Source organism: Chlamydotis macqueenii, chromosome 1 (assembly GCF_036417535.1).
Source record: "Chlamydotis macqueenii isolate bChlMac1 chromosome 1, bChlMac1.mat, whole genome shotgun sequence".
Classification (NCBI taxonomy): domain Eukaryota; kingdom Metazoa; phylum Chordata; class Aves; order Otidiformes; family Otididae; genus Chlamydotis; species Chlamydotis macqueenii.
The window spans coordinates 200,217,767-200,240,844 of NC_141556.1; the positions used below are offsets into that span (position 1 = coordinate 200,217,767).

Below are 23,078 nucleotides of genomic sequence, written 5' to 3' on the forward strand. Positions count from 1 at the left end.
TGCAGTCCAGCTTGTTCTTAATTTTCGGCCTGTTTCTTTAGTACCGCATTCAAAATGCAGTTATGGTGACCATTCCACCATACAAATAATATTATTAAATGCAAATAAAATAATGCTTATTATAGTGAGAAGCATTGTAGCAGGCTGTCTGTATGAATTATATACCTGGACTTCCTTATCAGTTACCTACTTAATATTCTCATGAGTGGTCTTTGCTGAGGTCCTAGTCAACTCTAGATTGACTATGTAATGCCAAGACTCGTGGGGTTACTGTGCACAGAAGCACAGGCAGACTATTAACCATTCTGTTATTAAATGGATGATGGCTCTGAATTGAATTTTAGGCAACTGAGGTTTTTTCATTCTCTGATACCTTCTGTACTGGCATTCTGCAGTGGCTAATTTTGCTTCTTTCAACTGCAGTTCGATTTTTCATTGCTTTGTTATATCCTGTATAGATATAAAACATATTCTTCTAGCAAAGGTCTCCACACAGCTCAGGGATTCAGAAGGAGCTGAGTGAATGCACGTGAGGTCTGAATTTGGCTGAACATGCACACAGCATCTTTTGATACTGCATCGGTGACAGAATGGGTCATGCTTTGGATTTGAACTCTGATGATGCCTGGAGTATCTTTTGTGCTCCTGATAAAAAGAAAGGGCCTGTTGAAAAGAGAAAAAGCAGGTACCCGGAGCTGCTTCTTTGAAGTTCAGTGACAAGCCAACCAAGCTGAGCATCTTTCATCAGCTCCTGTGGGGTTTGGGTCCACTTTTTAATTGCTCGGTTGCCGGGTGCCAAATAAGACATAGGGTAGTGTTAAAATGCTGCACTCTTATTTGGGTCTTGATCCAGTGAACTCCTTAAATATGAGCTTAACTATGTGAGCTTGTAGTCTTCTTGAAATAAATGGGACCATTGAAGTTGTGCAAAGCTGAAAGCAACCTGAAGTAATCCTTTGGACTGGATCCACTGGCCCACTATACTTTAACATACGCATCCTTATACCAGAATGACTGTTTTCTCAGCTTAGTGCCTCCATAAGAGACAATTTAAAATTTTTAGCCTGGCCATTGTTGTGCTATTCCTGTTTCATTACTGGTGATCCCAATCTGGTGTCCTGGTTACCCAGGAAATGGAGAAGGCTGAGGTTCTCAATGACTTTTTTGCCTCAGTCTTCACCGACAAGAGTTCCTGTCCCACCGCCCAAGCTGTAGAAGGTGCAAGCAGGGACTGCGAGAATGAAGAACTGCCCACTGTACTCGAAGAGCAGGTTCGGGATCATCTGAGGAACCTGAAGGTGCACAAGTCCATGGGTCCTGATGAGATCCATCCGCGGGTCCTGAGGGAACTGGCGGATGAAGTTGCCAAGCCACTGGCTATCGTATTTGAGAAGTCGTGGCGGTCTGGTGCGGTCCCCGATGACTGGAAGAGAGGGAACATGACCCCCATTTTTAAAAAGGGGAATAAGGAAGACCCAGGTAACTACAGGCCGGTCAGCCTCACCTCTGTGCCTGGTGAGGTCATGGAGCAGATTCTCCTGGAAACCATGCTAAGGCACATGGAGAGCAAGGAGGTGGTTGGTGACAGCCAACATGGCTTCACCAAGGGCAGATCGTGCCTGACCAATTTGGTGGCCTTCTATGACGGGGTGACAGCATTGGTGGACAAGGGACAAGCAACTGACATCATCTACCTGGACTTGTGCAAAGCTTTTGACACTGTCCCGCACGACATCCTTCTCTCTAAACTAGAGAGACATGGGTTTGATGGACGGACCACTCGGTGGATAAGGAGTTGGCTGGATGGCCGCACTCAGAGAGTGGTGGTCAACGGCTCAATGTCCATGTGGAGACCGGTCACGAGTGGCGTCCCTCAGGGGTCCATGCTGGGCCCGGCCCTGTTCAACATCTTTGTCGGCGATATGGACAGTGGGATAGAGTGCACCCTAGGCAAGTTCGCCGATGACACCAAGTTGTGTGGTGCCGTCGACACTCTGGAAGGGAGGGATGCCATCCAGAGGGACCTTGACAGGCTGGAGAAGTGGGCCCGTGCCAACCTCATGAAGTTCAACCAGGCCAAGTGCAAGGTCCTGCACCTGGGTCATGGCAATCCCAGGCACAAATACAGGCTGGGCGGGGAATGGATTGAGAGCATCCCTGAGGAGAAGGACTTGGGAGTGCTGGTGGATGAGAAGCTTAACATGAGCAGGCAATGCGCCCTTGCGGCCCAGAAGGCCAACCGTATCCTGGGCTGCATCAAGAGGAGCGTGGCCAGCAGGTTGAGGGAGGTGATTCTCCCCCTCTGCTCTGCCCTGGTGAGACCCCACCTGGAGTACTGTGTCCAGTTCTGGAGCCCCCAACACAAGAAGGACATGGACCAGTTGGAGAGGGTCCAGAGGAGGGCCACAAAGATGATAAAAGGGCTAGAGCACCTCTCTTATGAGGACAGGCTGAGAGAGTTGGGGCTGTTCAGCCTGGAGCAGAGGAGGCTCTGGGGAGACCTGATAGCGGTCTTCCAGTACCTCAAGGGGGCCTACAAGAAAGATGGGGAGAGGCTGTTTAGTAGGGCCTGTTGCGATAGGACAAGAGGTAATGGTTTTAAAATAGAGGGGGGTAGATTTAGATTAGAAATTAGGAAAAAAATTTTTACGATGCGAGTTATAGAACACTGGAACAGGTTGCCCAGAAAGGTGGTGGAGGCCCCATCTCTGGAAGCGTTCAAGGCCAGGCTGGATGAGGCTCTGAGCAACCTGATCTAGTCAGGGATGTCCCTGCTCCTTGCAGGGGGGTTGGATTAGATGACCTTTGAAGGTCCCTTCCAACCCTAACCATTCTATGATTCTATGATTCTATGATTCTTGGAGAACTGCTGGTGAATCATGGTGGGAGCAGAGCTCACCTGGATGTGTTAGACCTCTGTCCTGATAAGGACAGAGATGTCTTAAGACAGATACTACCATATAGTATTATTTTCTTCACTGGAGAGCAGAAATGTGGTGCTGTGTTCACTGAGTAGGTTTCATTTTATTGTTTATATTCACTAAAAAAAAAAAATCATTATTGACAAGGTAAATGACCTTACAGTTTCAGTTCTTCCCAACAAGTTGTGACCGGCTTTGGAATACTCTGTTTCAACCATGAACTCTGTCCTCTTTTCCTCTGATTTAGACAGAACCTTATGGATGACAAATAAAGTTTTGCCTTATTGCAGGACGGTGGGGGAATAAAAAAAATTCAGTGAATATCTGAACAGGCTGCTGTAAATACAGCTTGCTTGGCATGCCTGTCCCTGGGATGAACTGATTTGTGGCTTGGATTCAAAAATGTTTTACTGTTCCTTGCTTGTCACTCTGTGGGTTCGGCTATTTAGATCAGGCTAATTTTCAACTGAAGGAACTGAAGAGCTATTATTCTCCCCAAAGGTTATCTCATTTGTTTAAAAACTGGTGGCAAACCATTGACCACTATATTTGTTTCAAAGAGAGCAGCTATGGGAGAAGAGGGTTTTATCTGCAAACTCGTAAGGTTCTTTGCTGAAATAACAAATAGTTTCACTAGTGGTAAAATGAACTTCACGTGGTTTCCAGCAACTCTCTCCTCAGCTGTAGCAGAGGATGAGCTCGTCAGGTTACGCTCCATGGGATTTAAGAGGGTATATTTCTTGTCATAAAAATGTCAGAATAGGGCATCTTTTCAGCCTCTACTACTGTATCAAAGTTGCTGAGGTTGGCCAACCACTTCTACAAGGGGAAAAAAACAGACACCAACTTATATACAGGACAACACCTTAGGAAGTGAGGCTAAAATTCCAGAAATCTTAGAAAAGTGGAACTAAATGTTCCTTGTCCTTAGACAAGGTCATTCTCTGAATTTTTCTTTCTGGAGGAATTGACGTGTACAAACTCTCCTTGATCAATGGATATCCAAGAACAGATGTGACATTAGCTATTAGCAAGCAGTAATTGCCTTTTGGTTTGCTTTGTGGGATTTTTTATTTTAGCGAAGGAATTCATTGTCTGTTGAATGATCATAATAAAAACAAACTTCTTTCTATAGCAGGTATGTTATGACTGGGAGTAGTTTTAACAAGAACGTGTCAATACATTGCTAAAACTTGCAAGGAAACGCAGGCATCCAGAGCAAACATGGGATGAACTTTGTGTTTCTGAATCTTGCTGCTCATGCAGTATGGCGTTAGGAGAACATACCCTAGCTGGGAAGGACAAACATTGGATCTGCTGGGCACCCACAGTGAGGAAAGTATTGAGACAAGCACAGTTTTCTGAAGACTGAGCTGAATTTCCCAGTTCGATAGCCAGCTGCCTTCCATGCAAGGGAAGGAAGGCAAGCACTTCTGAAAGTGCAGCTGCTTTGAGCACTGAAATGGAAGCTCCTCTGACTTGGACAGCTGGACTCTTATGTATACCATTATGTTTAAAACTAGTGGTTGGGAAAGAATTAAGAGGAAAAGAAAAGAGAGATTAGTTCAGATAAATAAAATATAGAGCAAGCTGCTTCCCAGTCAGTTCAGACTCTCTGCAGGGAGTTGCCTCACCGTGAAGGATGTCTCCTAGCTTCCTTCCCACTCATCTTCCTTATGAGACAGTTTCCCTCCCCCAGTGCAAGGATGTCTTTGCAGCTCCTGCCATAGAATATCCTCCTTCTGTGTGTTGTTTGAATGGCCTTTTTGCCTTATGACTTAACACCTACTTTTATTCATTGTGAAATGATTTTATATGCTTTTTAGTAAATGTGACAGGCAGTGTATTACCTACTGTCATCTTTTATTTACTCCCATAAAGCATTATGGAATACAGTTAGTGTGTGACGTTCAGGACATTGTATAATACTGCATTGTATTGCATTGCAATGGGACAGTTCAGTGCCTTGAACGAGGCACTGCCTTTTCCTTTGCCTACATCTTTTCTCAAGTGGTTTTTTTTTTCCTGACTTTCCCCATGGCCAGTGTCTGGTTTCCATGAGTTCCCCTAGTCTGTCTGATAAGGATAATGCTTATCTGCTCAGAAAGGTCTTGTCACTTTAGTCTCACATCTTAGGTGCTACAGAAAGTACAGGAGTTGCTCACGTCTCCTCAAGCTGTTTCCCAGATGCTTGATGATTCATGAGGGGTCAACTTTCAGAGACCGAGTTTGGGCTGATTGTGTTCCCATGTCTATCTAAGCCAATTAACTCTGCAAAATCCCACTGAAAATCCTATTAGAAAACTCTGTTTCTCTTGGTTCCAGTCCTGGCTACACCACTTCAGGTTGTAATTTAGCACATGGGGAGAGAGGTAAGAGGGAATCAAGCTGTCACAGAGCTCCTGAAGAGTCTGCTCCAGTATCAGGTGAAGGCTCTGAGTGGCTTTGCATTTCATCCCATTGGAGTTACAGAAACCTTTTTTATTGCCATTCTCATCAAACATACCTACTTCCTTTGTGGAAAAGACATATGTTCATACTGTAATATTTTAATATCCTGTATTTTACTATATTGAGCATTGTCTTCCCATGCTTCTCTCCAGCCTTTCCTCTGTAATGACTTTATAATTACTGCATTTACCATAATAGAAATAACAAGTCACTGTGCTTTGATTTTTAAGCTTTTTAACATGTGCAGCTTTATTTCTCCACTTACCTGTTCAAGTTGGATACTGCAGAGCTGCGCCAGCCATTACATGTCAGCACTGATCTTGGTCAGCTGTGATTGACTTGCGCGCAGAGCACTCCAGTCTGTGGGATTCAGAGTTTAAGTTAAATGAAAAGCTGTGACAGATCCTATGTTCTTGGGGTACAAGAACACTGGTAACATACTTTCTCAGCTTATGTGCTGAGTAAAGTGTACAGATTTTTTGTTTGGGGGTATATATATATGAGAACATTTAAAAGATACTGTCCCTGTCACTCTAATCTCAGCAGCTGACAACTCCAGAGTAAAGCCTCTACTACGATGGACTGGGAAAAGGGAACTTTCCCTCCAGAAGCGTGAACCACATTGAACAACACAGTGCTGACTGATAGCAAGAAAATGGCAAGAGTTTGCTGTCCAAGAAAGAAGAGCAAAGTACTCTCAGGCAGAGGATGAGTTCTGCCATGTTTTACTGTAGTAACTTTCATTCTGACTTAGGGAATTGTTGTTTTACTGAAAAGTCCAGAATTTACTTTCATCAAAACTGTTTTATTTTTATGCCTTTTCTTGAATATTTTGGACATAGTCCTCTGAAGTAACTTGTCCTCTTGGGTGTGCTGGGTGTTTTCAGAGTCCAAAGGTCCTCAGTATTTCAGTGAGAACTCAGTAGTGTTGGCTGGACATTTTGTTTCATTCCAGATTAGGGGAAAAAAAACCCAGAGATGTCTTTTCTTTTTTTCCCCCAGAAAAAAAAAATAGAATAAAATGAAATACAAAATAGACCTGTGTATAGATGTCCTTAATGAAAATTGCAACAAAACTGATACATGGGTGGTCTTTATTTTCATGAATTGTCACTTTCCAGTGCAAATTGTTTGATCAAAACAGAACAAAACAAAACAAAACTGGAGAGTTCTGCACTTTGTGGGCTATGGAGTCAAGGCTGTATTTGCTTAGAAAGGGTGGCTCAGAGTGTGAGAACATTTCATCTTGCAAGAAGGCATCTTAGAAAAATGTCACAAATAGATCTTTGGAAATAGTTTTTACAGGAAACCTAGACTTTTATCTTCTAAGTTTCAGGTTGTTTGGAAGCTAGAATTATTACCCTGTCAGAAGGGTACAATGAACTGTTGACACACAGCTATGCTTTGCTTACAGCTACTTGCAGGGAGGTATTTACAAGCCAGGAACCAGTGAAAAGCAACCTGAAAAATAGATGTACTTACATTGAAGTTTGCATCATTTCTCTGTGTTCCTGTTTTCCATAAGCATTTATGAAACAAATATATTTCTTTTATATAAAGAGCTTAGAAAGCTTCAGTCAAACATTAGATTTTATTTTAAGAGAGAAAACTTTGATGACTGTGTGTGACAGATGGCTGTTGCTTACTTTTGTATTTTTGATGTTCATAGAGTGGCTTGGTATGAGAACTTTTCCTCCCATTTGCTCCTCCTCAGTAGCCAGTTTCAGGAGAAGGCACCAGTTTTATGTTTCTGTTGCTTGTTGTGGAACTGGAGGTTGACCTGACATTCAGCAGTGTACTGAGGATGGTGTCCAGTTTAAGATTAGGACACCGGAATTTAGGGGGTTTACATGAAAGCAAGTGTCCGAGTTCCTATTGTAAGTAGAAATTTGGTTGATACGGTTGGGTGGCTGACTCAGGACCTGTCTGGGTGTAGCTCCCACCAGCTATGTTGAGAAGGGGCTTAACTTGTCCACACGCAGGTGGCTCCGCGAGACAGCACCACCTCCACGGGACTTCTTCTGGGGGCTGCTGCATGCGCTGCTGGACCTCCCTGTCCCTATGGAGGCCAGGCAGGAAATCGTACTGTGTCTTAAATGGTGTTAGAAAACTCTCCGAGTAACTGAACCAAGCCCTAGATCCCCACACAGCACATGGGGAACACAGATAGCCGTCTCATGGGTGGAAGCCCAGATCTGAGCGTCTTAACCGGGAACTGAACCCTACCGTGATCTGTGTGTTGCCGTGGAGCCTTCTGATCCTGGAAATTTCACCATACTGAAGTTGCCAATGCACAAAAAAAAAGCAGTTGTTTGCAGTTCTCTGATGCTGGGAGCCAAATTCCAGTACCAGTAACAGCTGGACAACGCAAGTGCATGGTGTAACTGTGAAGACATTTTGACTTTTAGAGAGCTGGATCTTGCCACAATTCCTGTTATCCTTGGAGCCAGACATTTACAGCAGCTGAGGCTTTACCTCAGTATAAGTAAACTCCAGGAACAATTGCTCAGGCAGAAGTTGTGGAATTTTAATTAAGTAAAGACTTGGCTGTTTGTCTTGAAGTTACTCAATAAGAGGGTTGGTGGGACAGTTTCTGACTTCAGTTACATCAGTGTAAGCGTGGAGTAACTGTTTGTGTTAATGATCTATTGACAGCAAATGATTCACACCATATAAATAAAATCAAAATGTAACCTAACACGTGCTTCTGGGAGGAAGCACTTAAGCACAATAAACAAACTTAAACTCACTCGCACACGCCAGCCTTTTATTGCTGCTTTTGTTCAGAGGGCATCTCTCCCCAGAGCACCAGATTTGGGAAGCAGGGCTGGGTTTTTTTTTTTTTATTATTTCACTGTGTCTCATTTCATTGTTCTCAAGTTTGCAGCTTTTATTAAAGTCTAAATTGTATTCTAAAACTAAAATGATAAGAAGGAAATTATATAATTGGTATCAATGTAAAAGTCATGGCATATTTATCGTAAAATAAAGAGTCTATATAGCTGAGTTCTGTTGTTCTTATTGTTTATAGAGGGTTGAATTAAGAGGAAATACACTGTACTTCCTATTTAATAATAACTGCTCCTAGACCCCACTTTTTATAGACTTTAAATGCAAATAATTTGTGCTGTGTTATAAACTGTTGTGTTTTTTGCCTTCCTGTAACTGGAACAACATACTAATTTCTACAAGTTGTGACTACTAACAGAGAGCAATCACCTCACAGACTTGTACCGAAAAGAAGAGACCATCAGCGTGGCAGGGAACGGCTGCATCCACAGTCCTCGCTTCCCCAGCAGTTACCCCAGGAACCTCCTGCTGACGTGGCGGCTCCGCTCCCCGGAGAGCACCAGGATTCAGCTGGCTTTTGATAATCAGTTTGGACTGGAGGAGCCTGAAAATGATATCTGCAGGTGAGTAGTGAATGGAAGTTTGCAAGAAGCTCCTTAATACCACCTTCCAGCTTAAGGATGCGGCATGAGACTGCAAATCAAAACCTCAGTATCTCTGTCCGAGTCTAGGATGGCCGTGCTTGGAAGACAGACCTCCAAGGGTCCCTTCCAACCCAAATTGGTCTTTGAGCTTACAAATAAACTGAGCTGTCCTGGACTTGAAGCAGTTATGGCAGGTTTTAGTCCTTCTGTAGTATTTCAAGCATAAGGCACTTATATGCTCAAATCCAGCTACCCTAATGGCTCAGCTACTACTTGAATAGGATTTTGTCCTCTATCACCTCTGTCATGTTTCAGCCAGGCAAAAAACATCTTTTTCAGTAGGTGGAAGGCTCTGGGAGGAGTAAGTAGGTATGTGTTTATATTGGGGTGAACAGATGAAACTGCATTGAAAAATATAACTGTGTTCTTAAAATTATGTTGTCTTCATTGTTACTCTTTACTGGTACATTTTCTTTTAAAATCTTTAAACATAGGTCCACAGACATCAATGTACACTGCATACAGATATATCCGATAAAGTATACTTTACTATATCCCTCTTGCTTCAGTTTCCCCTTTTAAGCAAAAGTGACCATAAGCTTACTTGATCTGGCTGATTAACCTAGGTGGATAAACTGCTTTGCATGAGCAGAGCACAGAGGTGAATCTTGCCAACATTAGCTAGATCAGTGTAAATCCATGGATTTTTTTTTTGTTTGTTTGTTTATATTTCATCTATTCAGCTATCTGTTCTGCAGGAGAGAGCAGGCTCAGGATTTCTGTGTGCTCTGAAAGGCAGATCGCTGTGAGGCTACTTACATAAAATGCTCAAGTCCCAGCTTCCAGCTCTCAGCCTGATCATGTTGTAACTTACGCCTTATCTGTGCAGAGAACTGGGTTGTTAGGATCTCTGTACACCCAGCCTCCGCTTATCTTATCTTCTTTGTCAATTAACTTGCATTTATAGGGTTTGGCAGCTCTGCAGGGTTTTACAGGGTGGATTTTTTTTTTCCTGGTTTTGCTTTGTTAATTTTCTATGTTACCAACAGAGAACCATTTCTGCAGGTTTGCTTTCTGTTTAGTAATGAAAAGAATGCAGCCTGAAACTGTCTCTCCTTCCCTGCGCCTTGATGGTCTTGGCAGCTACTGCTCTGCTCTGGTACTGTTGGTCCAAGACCAGCAGCAGAGTCAGTAACGACAGTTACCTCCTAGCACCGCAAACGCTTTCCCAGATTGAGAGCCTAATGCATACAGAAGCAGCCTGTTAATATTTACATTGTGAATAAACTGTGGCTGACCTTAAAGCGTTGCAACTCTGAAACGGAGGGGTAATTTACTGTGGAAAAAAAAAAAAAAAAGAAATATTCTCTGTCAAGAACCATTAAAGGTAGTGGCACAGTGAGGGGAAGTCAAGCTGTTACTGGCATTATGGGTTTGGGGACCGTCTTGGAAGACAGTCTGCCTGCTTTTTCCAAAGCAGCTAATTTAGGATGCAGAGAGAAGCAAAGACCTTCCATCATCCCTAATGTCTGTAGAAGCTGGAGAAATATCACATTTTTTTTTGCAATAAAGCTTTCCCTGGTGTTCCTGGAAGACCTTTATTTGCGTAGTATTACTTCCAGAGTGAGGAATTTCTCAGGAAGACAGCTCGTGATGGCTTTAAGCCTGCTAAGTACTGTGTGCATAGTTAGATTTTTGTGCTAATGCTCAATATGTTTTTCAAAACTAGGTCCTTTCTGCAACTTCAGCCCCTGACAATCCCTGCAGTGCTGCTTTAGAGAGACATCCAGGCATGTTTTAATGGAAATAAATGCTGAGAGCTGAGCATGTGCTTGAATGCTGTGCATATTGGACAAGTAATTCAAGTCCTCTGCACCTTACCTTCCTTTTGTACTTGCTTTTGACCTTATGCTTTTTTTTTCACAGAAACTTCCTAGTGTTTTCTTTCAATTTTTCATTAATGCTAATTATTGTAATTTGCATGCTATTAAGACTGAACTGACTGAAATTCATTCAGACTGAGGAATGAAAAGGTATGCTATTTCAGAAAGAGCAGAAATATTCGAAGTTTTACCGAGTTTTCTAGAAGTGCTATTAGCATTTCCATAGGCACTTGATGAGAGACAATTCTGAAAAGCAATTAAATTACCCAGCCTCTGAGGCTCCTTGGATGCACAGAAACAACTGAGATTGCTCCGACTTCCATGATTGTTGCAGCAAAGCCTCTGCTGTTGAAAGCAGAAATAATCCCTGAAAGCCAATGGATTTCCCCCTTTTTTGCTAGCAGTTAGTCTGGCTCCTGGCCGCGAAAAGTTGGGAGGCCAATCAGGACAGTTTTCACTCAAGCCTACAAGGTTATCTCATGCTGAAAATGCTGCAGCCCCTCATGTTACAAAAAGCGTTCGCTGGCTGTCGTGTCGCCCACGGTGCAGTGGTGGATGCTGGCACGGGCAGCGTGGAGCTCTGCTCGGGTACCACTTCCATCACCATGAGCGAGTGGGAGCTGGGGAGGGTGCAGAGAGCCTGAGACAAGTTTATCTCTGTTTAGAACTAAATTTTGTCATGTATGTTTCAGCAGAGTTTGGGCAGATTTGAGTGATTTGGTTATGGCAGATCTGTTCTTTTCTCTTCTGTGCAATTTGGGGTTGGTGAATATAAAAGCAGCAGTGCTGATATTCTCAAGCCGCATAGTGCTGCTGGTTTTTTTCACATGGGCTTTCAGCAGAAAAAGAAAAGCAGGTCTGTTATTTGCAGAGCTATTCAGCTCCCACAACTGGGCAGGGAGGAGGGAGCTTGGCCGCCAGACGTGGGACTGGGGAGCAGCACATTGCTAGTAAGAATCATTTAACGGTCTTAAACTCCCTCTTTGGAGGGAGCACATGCTTCGGTAATACAAACCTTTCCTGGTAAAGACCTCCAGAGTTTTAAGGCTTAGCTGTACCTTGAGGATGGCAGCTCTCCCTGTCTCTCATGGCCTGCACTCAACCTGCCCCTCTTCTCATCACCTCTCACTCGCCAGCTGCAATGTCTGGGGCCTAGGTCTGGCTCCACAGATACCAAGAGACTGTTTTTCTCATATAGTGAGATCAGGGCTTTATTCTCTGCCTTCCTTATTCTCCAGCTCAATAAATGAACTCAGTAAATGACCCAAGCGAGCAAATACTCCGGCTGTGGCAGTGAGTGCTGTCACTGTGTCCTCTTATCCCTGGTGCTTAGCATTTGCTGCTCCTGGCAGAGCCCTCTTTGGGCTCCGGGCACCATGACTGTGGCAGGGTTGCCTGGCCAAGGTGTGACCTTGTACGGGGCAAGACCTGCTGTTGCTTTTCTCCTGGTGATAGCAGTTCCCCGTGCAAACAGTGGAGGAGTCCCACTATGGCATGCTGTGTGCCAGCCTGCCCTCTTCTGCTTGAAAGCTTGAAATGAGTCTTTCCAAGCCATCTAGCAGGAGCACCATGCCGCATACAAAGAGCATCCTAAAAAGCGCCTTTCAGCAGCAGGCACTGCCTTGTGTTCCTCCAGCATCTCCCTTTGCTCCTGGCAGGGTGGCAGCCCGGCTCCAGCGCTCCGGCCAGCACAGTGGGCAGGAGCAGGTGGCTGCTGCTGCAGGGAGCTGGGGGACCACCAGAAGGTGCACAAGTGCTTGCAGCTGCTCAGGCTGGGCAGCCTGCCTTAAATAATACTTTATCAGGTCTCTAAATTATTTATCCACCACATGAAACGTAATGCGTATACTTACTAAGTGCATGCAAGTGCCACTCATTGCTGTTTTAACAGGGTAGAAAATACAGTCTGTCATGCTCCGGGAGCCCAAAAATCAGTCAATTGAGCTCTCAGGCAGTAGCTTAAAGCTTAGTGTATTTTGTGCTACGTGAGCATGTCCACCATTGGTAATATTTCATCTGATGTTTTGCAGTGGAGAATGGGGGACAGTTACCTGTGTGTCTCCAGCCGTGCTCCTGTCTATTTGCAACCATCTTCTGTAACCCGAGTTAGCAAAAACTAACCTTTCAAACTGGTTCCCAGGTACGACTTTGTGGAAGTGGAAGATGTATCAGAGACCAGCACGGTTATACGAGGACGGTGGTGTGGGCACAAGGAAGTCCCTCCCAGAATAACATCAAGAACAAATCAGATAAAGATAACCTTCAAATCTGATGACTACTTTGTGGCTAAACCTGGATTCAAGATTTGTTACTCCCTTGTGGTAAGTCACCTGGCTGTGTCATGGGTAAGGGACAAACTGAAGTGTAAAAGAGTGTCAGTACTTGAAGACTGGAAGGCGTAGCTAACTACATTGGATCAAAACACTAATTGACTGAAAGTATTTTCATTCCAGCAACTACATTAATACAGATTGCAGTATTTTTGGCATTCTGTCATTAAATATAAAATAAAGTCAAGTCCAGGCCAAGTTTTACACTAATAACATATTTCAGAAGCACTAACACTTTCTGCACTAAGGCTGCACTGCCACTGCCTTGACAGATGCTGCAGAAATAACAAAGAAATGGCTGCTCTATGAACTCCTTTTTTTATGTTCATTTGAGGTCAAATAAAAACACCTTGAGGGGTTACGGCTGTGATTCTGAGTTAGATGCAGAGCAGTTTATTCTACATGCAATAAAATTCTACATGCAAGACTGTTCTAAGGCTCAGGATGTATTTTTAACCACGTATAAATATGCCTCTTTGTATATCACAGTGGCATAAGGAGTGTATCATCTGTTGTTTAATGAGTTGAAAACCTCCTGGTTTTTATTTTGGTTTTGTCTTTAGGGAGCAGGAATCCTCATTGCTCTAAGTAGATTTTGATAAAAATATATATTCTTTTGTATTGTCCTGATTAATATTATAATGCTTTTTGGTGCAGTGTAGCTCAAAAGAGGCAAATTTTGCAAACACTTGGGAAAAGGTAAGCATTAATTTATTATACTGTCATCATTATGTTTTCATATCCATCACACTTCTTATTCCCTTTTTATTCAATACACTGTTATTTAACAAAAATAAGAAAGCCTGGAATAGCAATAATGTTAATGTCGTAACAGGAGAGATCCACTGTTTGGATCATTCCTCTTCAGCCTCTCGGCTTTGTGTGCATGTATGGCTATGTATGCTAAAAAGAGTCCTTAAAAAGCACATTGTCAAGACAACTCTAAAGCTATATAGATTGTGTTCCCTTGTATTTAAATTGTTAGGCTTCTAGTGGAGGAAGACATTGCATTGTGAGTTAATCCTTAGCTCTAATTTATTCTAATTTGAAGGTAATCTATGAAAACTAAAGTTTAGGCAGAACAGTCTATGAAAGACCACTGGGCGTAAAAGTGAGATGGTGAAGCAGCCTCTCTTTACACTGCTCGTATTCCAGTGCAGCCACAAAAACTCTGCTGCATTTAGCAAGCTTTGTTCCAGACCATGTACAGCTAGTCTGATAGTATTGGGCTTTCCAAAAATGAATGTTATCACTCAAAACACAGGACTGTCTGCACTGGAAAGCTCAAAAAGGCTACTGTATTTATCTAATTTCAAAACTGTGAGTAAACAGAATTTTACAATCTAGCAAATCTATTCAGAAGAATACTCTTCAAGTGCTCCCTCTGAATGAAATCTTGTTTTATTTCTGAAAAGAGAACTGTAGAGGTGATTAGTGAGATTTGCGAGACAGGGGATAAAACATACTTAGCTGGTCTTCAGATTCTAAACCGTACAACCTAAAACTGCAGAGTTAATATTCAGTAGAGTCAGCCCTTCTTCCAGAGTCCTCACAGTCTCCTGGAGCTCAGTTCGTAGATATGCTGAGCACTGCTGACCCCTGAAGGTTGAACTCATTGTGCATTTCAAGGCGGCAAACCAGGGAGCATTAATGAAGCATGCAAAAACATAGGGTATTTTGTATCAGATGAAATGAAAAACCTTTACATCGCTTTTTTTTTTCTTTCCTTTGTAACCTTCTCCAAGACAAGGCTACTTCTGGGAGCTTTCTTGGAAAATGGTGGACAAGATATGTGCAAATCTTTGACTCCCTTGTCTTTTCTTATATTTGGAGTTTGGATCTGCACAGCAGCTGTTTATTTGAATACCAGACTCTGATTGATAGTTTTCCAGAGCAAATTGAAGCAAGTGGTTTGGAGAGTTCACTTGAGTTTATTGATCAGCTGCATCTCCTGAGCACAGTGCCAGAATGGCTGGCTGAATTTCTCCCCGTTACACATGCAGCCAAACAGCCTCGCAGCCTGGCTGTCTGGCCTTCTCATTTATGGATCTTCAAGGAAGTCAGTTAAGTTCACTTCATTTGATGCAGATCAAGTTTTTACTTAGTTCAGCAATCTATGTGAGGCACAAATGAGGCACTGCAGAGCTTAGCAGAAACATACATTATCTTCATGTATTTGTGTTTTTGCATTAACTTCACGTTTCAGTACCATTTAGAGAAACAAAAAGGGTTTGTTTTTCTAGAGAAGACATAAATTAGACTTGTATCCATGAAAATCACATTTGCCCTTGTAAAACAAGGCATGCAAAGTAAGCAATCTGTGTAAGATGAAGGGGCTCGGTCGCTCAGGTCAGTGAGATTAGAATTCAAAGTGAGTCTGGAAAATTATACTGAAAAAAATACAAGGATGATCTTTTAACAGGACAAGATTGAAAGCCATATGAATGCATATGAAAGCCATATGAATGCAGGAGTAATTAACTGTCCCAATATAAGATAAGGGACAATGGGCAAGGGAGCAGATCTGTGAAAGTCAGACCATTTAAATGCAGCATTTAGCAACTTTTCCTTGCCAAGGCTGGCTCCCTCCACCTTCTTCCTCTTCCTGTCTCCACGTCCTCTGCCTCTTGGCCACTCTGCTTCTGCCCTCCCCTCTGTGGGTCTGAGGGACTAGGAAGGCTGGTGGGAGAGCAGTGAGGGTGGTTTTGGAGGGAAGGGGCAGACTCAACATGCCAGTGCCTGTTGCCTGTCCCTGATCTGCTCTTTCCCATGAAGCCGTAGGACTGCCTGGAGTGTGAGCTCCAGGGTGGACCTGACTCCAGGAGCTTATTAGTGAATGGAGTGTGCCCCACTGCTCATCTCAAGTTGAATAAGAGTCAAAAGTGTCCTAACACAGCTGGAAAAAGTCACTCCTACTCTGTGCTGTCTGTGGCAGTGCAGGAGTAGGCAAGTATGTGCAGCTGATGGCTGGTGTCTACGGACACTTTACATTCAAAGCCCCCAGTTGTAGCTGTGCAGTTTGTTGGCCTAGCCTGGGTATCCACAGAGAGAATTGTCTCCCTTGAACCTCTCTAAAAATTGTCTTTTCCTTCAAACTTTGCAGACCTAGAGCAAAAATGGTCTGGAGCAAACCCTTGGCAGCTGTTAGGCATTGAGTCTCACTTAGCTGCAAATTTGTTTGAAATTCCTCCCTGCCATTATCACTTAAAGTGCTTATTTCTCTTTTTTTTTTTTCCCGCTTTGCTTGAGTTGCCTTAGAAACATTAATTTGCAGTATAGAAGGCACTGAGGTATTCCAGTCTTTTTTTTCCTCACATGTTATGTAATTTCTTACTCTAAGGATGTAGTATTTCACAAGAAACACTGTAGAAATATGTGATACAGAGGAGGATAAGTAATCTTAGTTTACCTACACAGTTACTGGAGGGAAGGTAAGCACTGTCATGAGAAAGGTCCCTTGGCTGCACGCCTTAAGTAGGTGATATGAATATTCCACGTTGCCACAAATGTAAAAATTTCATTCCACCACTGCTTGCAGTGCAGTTGCCTCAACTGAAGGATCTTGCGTGGAGCAAGTAAGTGTTCAGTAATGACTAAAAATACCACATCAATTATTTTGAGATGTAGGAATGTAAATTAAGTTACAGTGTTACATATGGAAATAATCTTTGCTTGACTGAAGTCATTTTATGCAATCCCCCTTTTCCTTTTGAAGTGAAATTCTTCCAATGTCTTGATTCTGGAAGAGAATGTGAACAAGATTGGACCTCGTGTTTTACAAGTACATTAGCATGGACATTTACTGTAATAATCTAGGAATTTGTTTGGGAATGTATTCCAACAATAAAGGTGAATGTTTTGAATTAGAATTCACAACACTGCATCTAATTTCATTTTAATGAGACAACTAGTAAATGTTGGATTCCATTTGCTAATTAAAAACATTAATTTAAGTTTATTGTAAAAGGGACATATTTGCTATACATTTATAACAGTAAATTGTTACTGTCTTACTAATTGTGTCATCAATCCTAAATTAAATCCATATTTTGGAACTTTGACTAAAATCATTATTGGAAACAAGGACTACAGAAAAGCTAGGAACATATATATATATATATGGACAAGCAGGCGTACATACAAAGAGATGTAAGGTTAAAAAAATGTATTTACATATGCATCTTTTTATGTATATACACAGGTTTATGTCCCTTTACCTTACTTTTCTTTATTATATAATTCATGACTAGGAAATACCACATGGTATTAAGAGCAATCTTTACTTATTTGGGAATTGTAAACCAACAGTGGTGGACATGTAGTGCTAAACAAGAGAACATAAGTACATTTGTTCCAGGATAAACTTGTGTCAAAATGTGTATCAGTGTGTTAGAACAGGAGTAATTTTTGCTTGTTTCAAATGATATTTGTTGAATGAAGGAGCCATAAAGAAATTAATAGAATGGGAGAGGGTGGAACTTTGGGTTTTCATTCATCATGTGGAATTTTACAGAAAAGTAGCTTTCTGCCAAACACCCAGGCTATAGGTCACCACTCTTATGATTAAAACCAAAGAGCACTCGTTACAAAGTGAGGAAAGACACCATGAGCAGTCTAATAAAATTTAATTGCTTTCCCATGGAAAAAAAAATGTTGACCAGTCAAAGTTAGTTGAAATACTAGACTGAACTCTTTGATACTTGTCTTGTAAGCTCATAAGAAAATACCAGAAATTCAAAGCATAATCAGAAAAGGAAAATGGGCAGAATAAGAACCTGAACCTGATCCTGATACTTGTACTCACAATCACTTAAGTGACTAGCTCCCTGTATTTTACCAGATTTGTTTCCCCAATACTGCAGCACCAGGCTGGAGGTTTTTTAAACAACTCAATAAATAAACTTCCTTGTAAAAGTTAACATGGTTGCAAAAAGATTCAACCACCAGTGTGAATTCAGAACCATAAAGACCATAAAGGCTGATTATTTCTTTATCGCTGGCCACAGAGTGGAATCCAACCCAGGAGCTGCATGAGTCTTTGCTGCTGTGCTTCAGTTTCAGCTTGTCACTTCTTTCACAGAATAGACATTTCATTTCTGGCTCCAAGACAAAATGTTCTGCCAGAAAACCTGTATAATATATTTCATGTGACAACAGGTGTGATAATGGGGCATGAATACCTTCCCTGCTTTTAGATAATCCACAGAAGGAATCCCAGTAAATTGCTGGGGGTACAAAAGGAGAGGAATGGGGTGGAGAGAATGTCTTGGTTAATAAAGTGGTTGAACATGAAATAGGTCTCACAATGAAGAAGCAAGAACTTACATGCGGAAGGTTTATCAGTTGTTCTTCTGCTACTCTTTCTCTGATTTCAGTTTTGATTGCCTGCCTATGCTAGACAGCAAAGATTTTTTATAACTACAGCCCCTGTGCAAAACTCGTAACAATCTATATGATGAAACTTCTATTTTCTTAAGTTCTGGCAGAAAACTATTTTCTGTGGTTTTGCTCAAGGCATACTATCCTCATCAAATTATGAGCCAGAGGCTCATCTTTCAGGAGAGAAGTAATTAAGTCCTTTCTAATTAGATAAAACTTGCTCAAAATCTTTAACATTCCTTCCCCAACTTTACACAAGCAGAGGATTTAAGATATTATCTATGCATATTTTTCTTCGTTTTTACTTTGGAAGGTGTTACAATGTTTTAAAAAGCAACATAAAGTGGCAGCATATTAAGAAGAGAGATTGTGCCTCAGTGCATCTTGAGACATGGAGCATCTCAGAGTAATTTTATGTGGGGAGGAGGAACTCTTTCCATTTAATGAAGGTTTCTGAGAATCCAGCAAGCTGCTGAATTCACCTCACAGGACCTAACCTGTCCTTCAGCGGAGTTTGATGGAGAAAGGAAGGTGGCGTGGTAGACGAGCCAAGCAATGTGGTAGGCAGGGATGCTTCAGTTATCCCAGCTATCAGAGCAGAACAAAAGATAGCGAAGGATACAAAAGAAGCAAAACTGTGAGTCAAGTAGCTCAGTAACAAGGAAATGGCGTACTTGGGTTGAGAAGGCACGTCTGGACGAGCAGTTTCACAGGCAGCTCTGGCTGCTCCAGGGGGAGCTGAAGTTCCTAATTAAAAAAATAATTCCAACGTTTGCATCTAGCCACTCCCTCCAACATCCTGTCACACCTTCCAAAACCCCAGGCTTCTACTATCTAACTCATAAGTCTTGCCCCCCCCATCTCCTCTGGTGGAAAACCTTGCAGGTTTTCAAGCCCGAGAGCCACCAGCTGAATGCAAGGAGCCTGGGAACTGCAGCCAAAGCTATGACTTGACCTGGCCCAACATTTCAGAGTCAATTGTCCCAGACTGCATCTTCCCGCAGTTTTCCCTAGACTGTAGTCTAACGTAGTCATTCCCTTGGCAGGTCTGATGCCCCTTCCGTGTTTACTCTTATTGTCTTAGACACAAAGATTCATCCCAATTCTTCTACTATGTGACTCTCTGAACTTTAAATTTCGTTAGGAGTCTCGCTGTCTTGTGTCCTAATTTCTAAAGCCATTTTTAAGTCAGAGGTGACACTGATAAGAAAAAGTGGTGAACAAAAGTAGGTTTCAGGGAGAAGAGGAACCACCTACCAGCTTGGTGTCAGAGGATGCTATAAGTGCTAGAGAGAAGGACTGGTACATCCAGGAATGGCAATGAAACAGCAGCAGTAGCAAAAACAAGGGAGGAGAGTTAAGTATAGTCCCAGTTGAGAAATAAAGATGATTGTGGGCAAGGCAAGCACACACAGTGGAAGAGGGAAGTCAACACAGAGAGAGAAGGCAGCAGGAACACCAAAATGCAATGGTCAGAGAGGCAGAAGAAGCCCCAAACAAGCAAAGATTCTTAAAAGCTGAAAGGAAAAAAAACAAACAACAAAGGACAGAGTGGATGTGACTGACAATATCAAACTTAGCAAGCACATCATGAAAGATGAGGAAGAAGAAGCATTCCCTCTTTACCAGGAAGATGTCCACGTCTCACTTCATTACAGTAGCATGGAAGCAGTTTCAGTTGGACTGAAGGGTGAATAGCAATGAAGGAAACACTTTTAACAAGAGAGTGAAGGGAAGGAAGGATCTGTATAAACCAGAGGAGTTATGGAGGCATGGTTAGGAAGGAAAGGAGGAAAATAAATTGGAGATTTTAAACAGGCAGTGGACCTGAAATAGGAAATATTGGGTCTAGGAGAGGAGGGAGGGCAGATGTGGGTCAACTAGAAAGCAGGACAAAGGCAGGGTCATTTTACTACATCAGCCTCTTTTGGCAAAACCTCTGACTGTGAACTTGAGGAGTAGCAGGACTGGGTTTGGGGATATTTCAGCAGTGAAAAGAGTCAGCCAGGCATATAGGGGAGGAATAGAGTCATGGCCAGGGAAATACAGACCTTCTGGCAAGGACGATACCAAAAACCAGAATCAGCAGAACCCAGTAAGCACACAGAAGCTCCTGGAAGCTGTCAGACTTCAACTGATAAAACAATTGTTTTAATCAGAAAGGAAAATAGACCTTAGTGTCTGTGTTTTCCCAGCTGCAAGCCTGTATGCCTGGCAGTTTTGTTGTTTGAACAGCATGGTGGAAAACTGGCCATTTGCTCTCCTCCGTCCCTGATTTGTTGACAGCTCAGTTAAAGTGTGGCTCCTTTGCAGGACGTTGTCATCAGTCTGTCTTAACATAACAGCAATCTTGTTGATGTCCAGTTCCTGTTGAAAACACTGCATCTTTAATCCAAAAGTGTGTTATATCACCAAACTTGTGAGAGTGGCCAAGGACAAGAAAATGTAGCTCTTTACATCTTCAAAGGATTATACAAACACAAGTGTGTTATTTTCAAATCCAGTATCCTGTCCCAAATAGTTGACTCTAACAAGATTTAGAGGCGTTGCTCATTTAGGGCAGCTTTAGATTCTGAAGGACTGCATTTCCTGCTGGCAGTACCTACCTGGTGTAAGAATTTCTAAGCAAGTCAGTGACCCGGGAGGAAATTCCTACTTTTTCAAGGTAAGTTAGAAATAAAAAGACAAAAACAGTGCAGTACATATGGGTTACCCATGGTAGACAAAAAAAATTCATAGTTTGTGCTTTGTAGAAGCACAGAAGCCTTATTCAACATCGACTTGATTTCTTGCAAAGTACAGCAGAAGCAAATGGGAAGATGCAAATTCCTAGAAGCATGTGACCCTGTTACTAATGAGATCAAACAACTACATAGCATGTAAGAATAGCAGATAAGGACTGCAGGAGTGCTGCAGTTATTGGGAAGTCTGACAGAATAGTGGCTTTGTTTTTTTTAATTAAAAATTAAAAATTAAAAAATTAATTAAAAGTCTCATAGCAGCTGGCCAGGATCTTGCCCGTGTACTTGGCTAAGTGAGGGGATATGTGAAGATATGTGATATGTGAAGATTCGTGGTAAGTTGCTGTCCCTTCAGCTTGCAAGCCCGTGCTGCTTCCCAGTTTATAATCAGTTTCTAGTCCTAACATAGCTGGATACATGAAAAAATTCTGTATGAAAGCTAATCGTTTCCCTGTTCTTCAGATGTCAGTTAGGGTCAATCAATCTCTGATAAATAAGAATAGAGAGTACACTACAAGTAGACTTCCAGTGAGCCAGAGTTCGTGAATTTCTGATCAGTGGCAAAATTGTGTTATTGGACAAGTACAAAATGAAACCGATCCCCAGACCTGTTGGAAAATCTTAAGTAACCATTGATAGTCAGAGAAATAAGTCAATGACTTTAGCAGGCTGGAAGTCTTGTGGTTAAGTGGCAGTTAAAAAATGGGTGGAGGATATTCAAGATATTTTTATATTAAAACTACTCTGGGCAAAGCAATTAGTTCTTAAAAGGATTTATTATTTCAGGCTTTTTTTTAGAGCTTGCCAGTCTTAAAATCAATAATGCTACTTACCACATATGTTGGGCAACTTTTTCAGGGTATCCATAAAGCAATATTCTTAATTAACATCAAACATGTATAGATAGCAGAAAGTTATGATGGATCCAGCACTGAAAATTGTATGCATTAAATGAAAGGGTACATTTTGCGTGCCATAATGAGCATAACGTGGGAGAAAGCAAAGGATGTCCTGTTCCCTGACTTTGTTTCCCATGTCTGTGCAACCAAACAGAAATATCAATAGCTTGGACATGATATTTCAACACTGCAATAGGGACAGACCAATAGCAGTCTCACTACAGCTTCTGTTAGAAGACGTGGAAAGACCTTGTAGCTAATTTGTCTCCTTAGAGTTGACCATTAGGAGGGCACCAGAAGGAGAGATTAGGAATACAGTAGCAAACTGGACAAGCGGCAAACACCTCATTAGTGGTGCTGGTAGATGTGTGGACCTCTCTGTGTCTACACTGAAAAAGAAGGTTAAATCCGACCATTCTCACCTAACTTTACCCTAAACCACACATTGGTGTGTATGAACATGAGGTGAGTTTACACTGTCAAACTTTTTTAACAGCACTCATTTACCTGTCCATCGCATTAGCTCTTTAGTTGAAAAATGGGACTGTTTTAGATTATTGACTTGAGAACATAATGATGTCTCTGTAAATCCATGTTCTGTCTTTTAATTCCACTTCAGCTACAGTTGTAGAATGTTAGTATGTGAAATTATTACAATATATGAAAAACTTACTTATATTTTATTTTGGTTTGGTAGCTCTGGAGGATGTTTTATAAAAATATACCTATAGATGGCAGATTTGTAGGGAGAACAGAGATGCCATGTTTGATTCTGTAAAAAGGTTCATCGGGCACTAAGGTTGTATTACAAGGCTGCAAAGAGGTGTTAATTAACTCCTGGTGCTTTGGTGTGGCAAGGCTGGTGCCTCCTACCACCGTGGCTACAAGGGAAGAGGAAATGGCGTGTTCTTCCTGGGCCCTGTTCCTATTGAGTAGCATAGAAGCATAGAATCACATGGTTGGATGGGACCTATAAGATCATCTAGTCCAACTGTCTTCCCACTACCATTGCTGCCACAGCTACTAAACCATATCTTGTA

The 23,078-nt window shown here is 42.0% G+C and overlaps 1 protein-coding gene across 2 annotated transcripts in view; it reads left to right on the top strand.

Moving 5' to 3' along the window:
* PDGFD (platelet derived growth factor D) overlaps positions 1-23,078 on the top strand; it is a 149,895-nt gene that overhangs the window by 78,787 nt on the left and 48,030 nt on the right. The window contains exons 2-3 of one of the 2 annotated variants that reach the window (XM_086739590.1): positions 8,581-8,785; positions 12,830-13,010. In XM_086739590.1, the coding sequence (XP_086595716.1) occupies positions 8,581-8,785; positions 12,830-13,010 (386 nt within the window). The remainder of the gene's footprint in view (positions 1-8,580; positions 8,786-12,829; positions 13,011-23,078) is intronic. The other variant, XM_086739591.1, reaches the window with a different exon arrangement.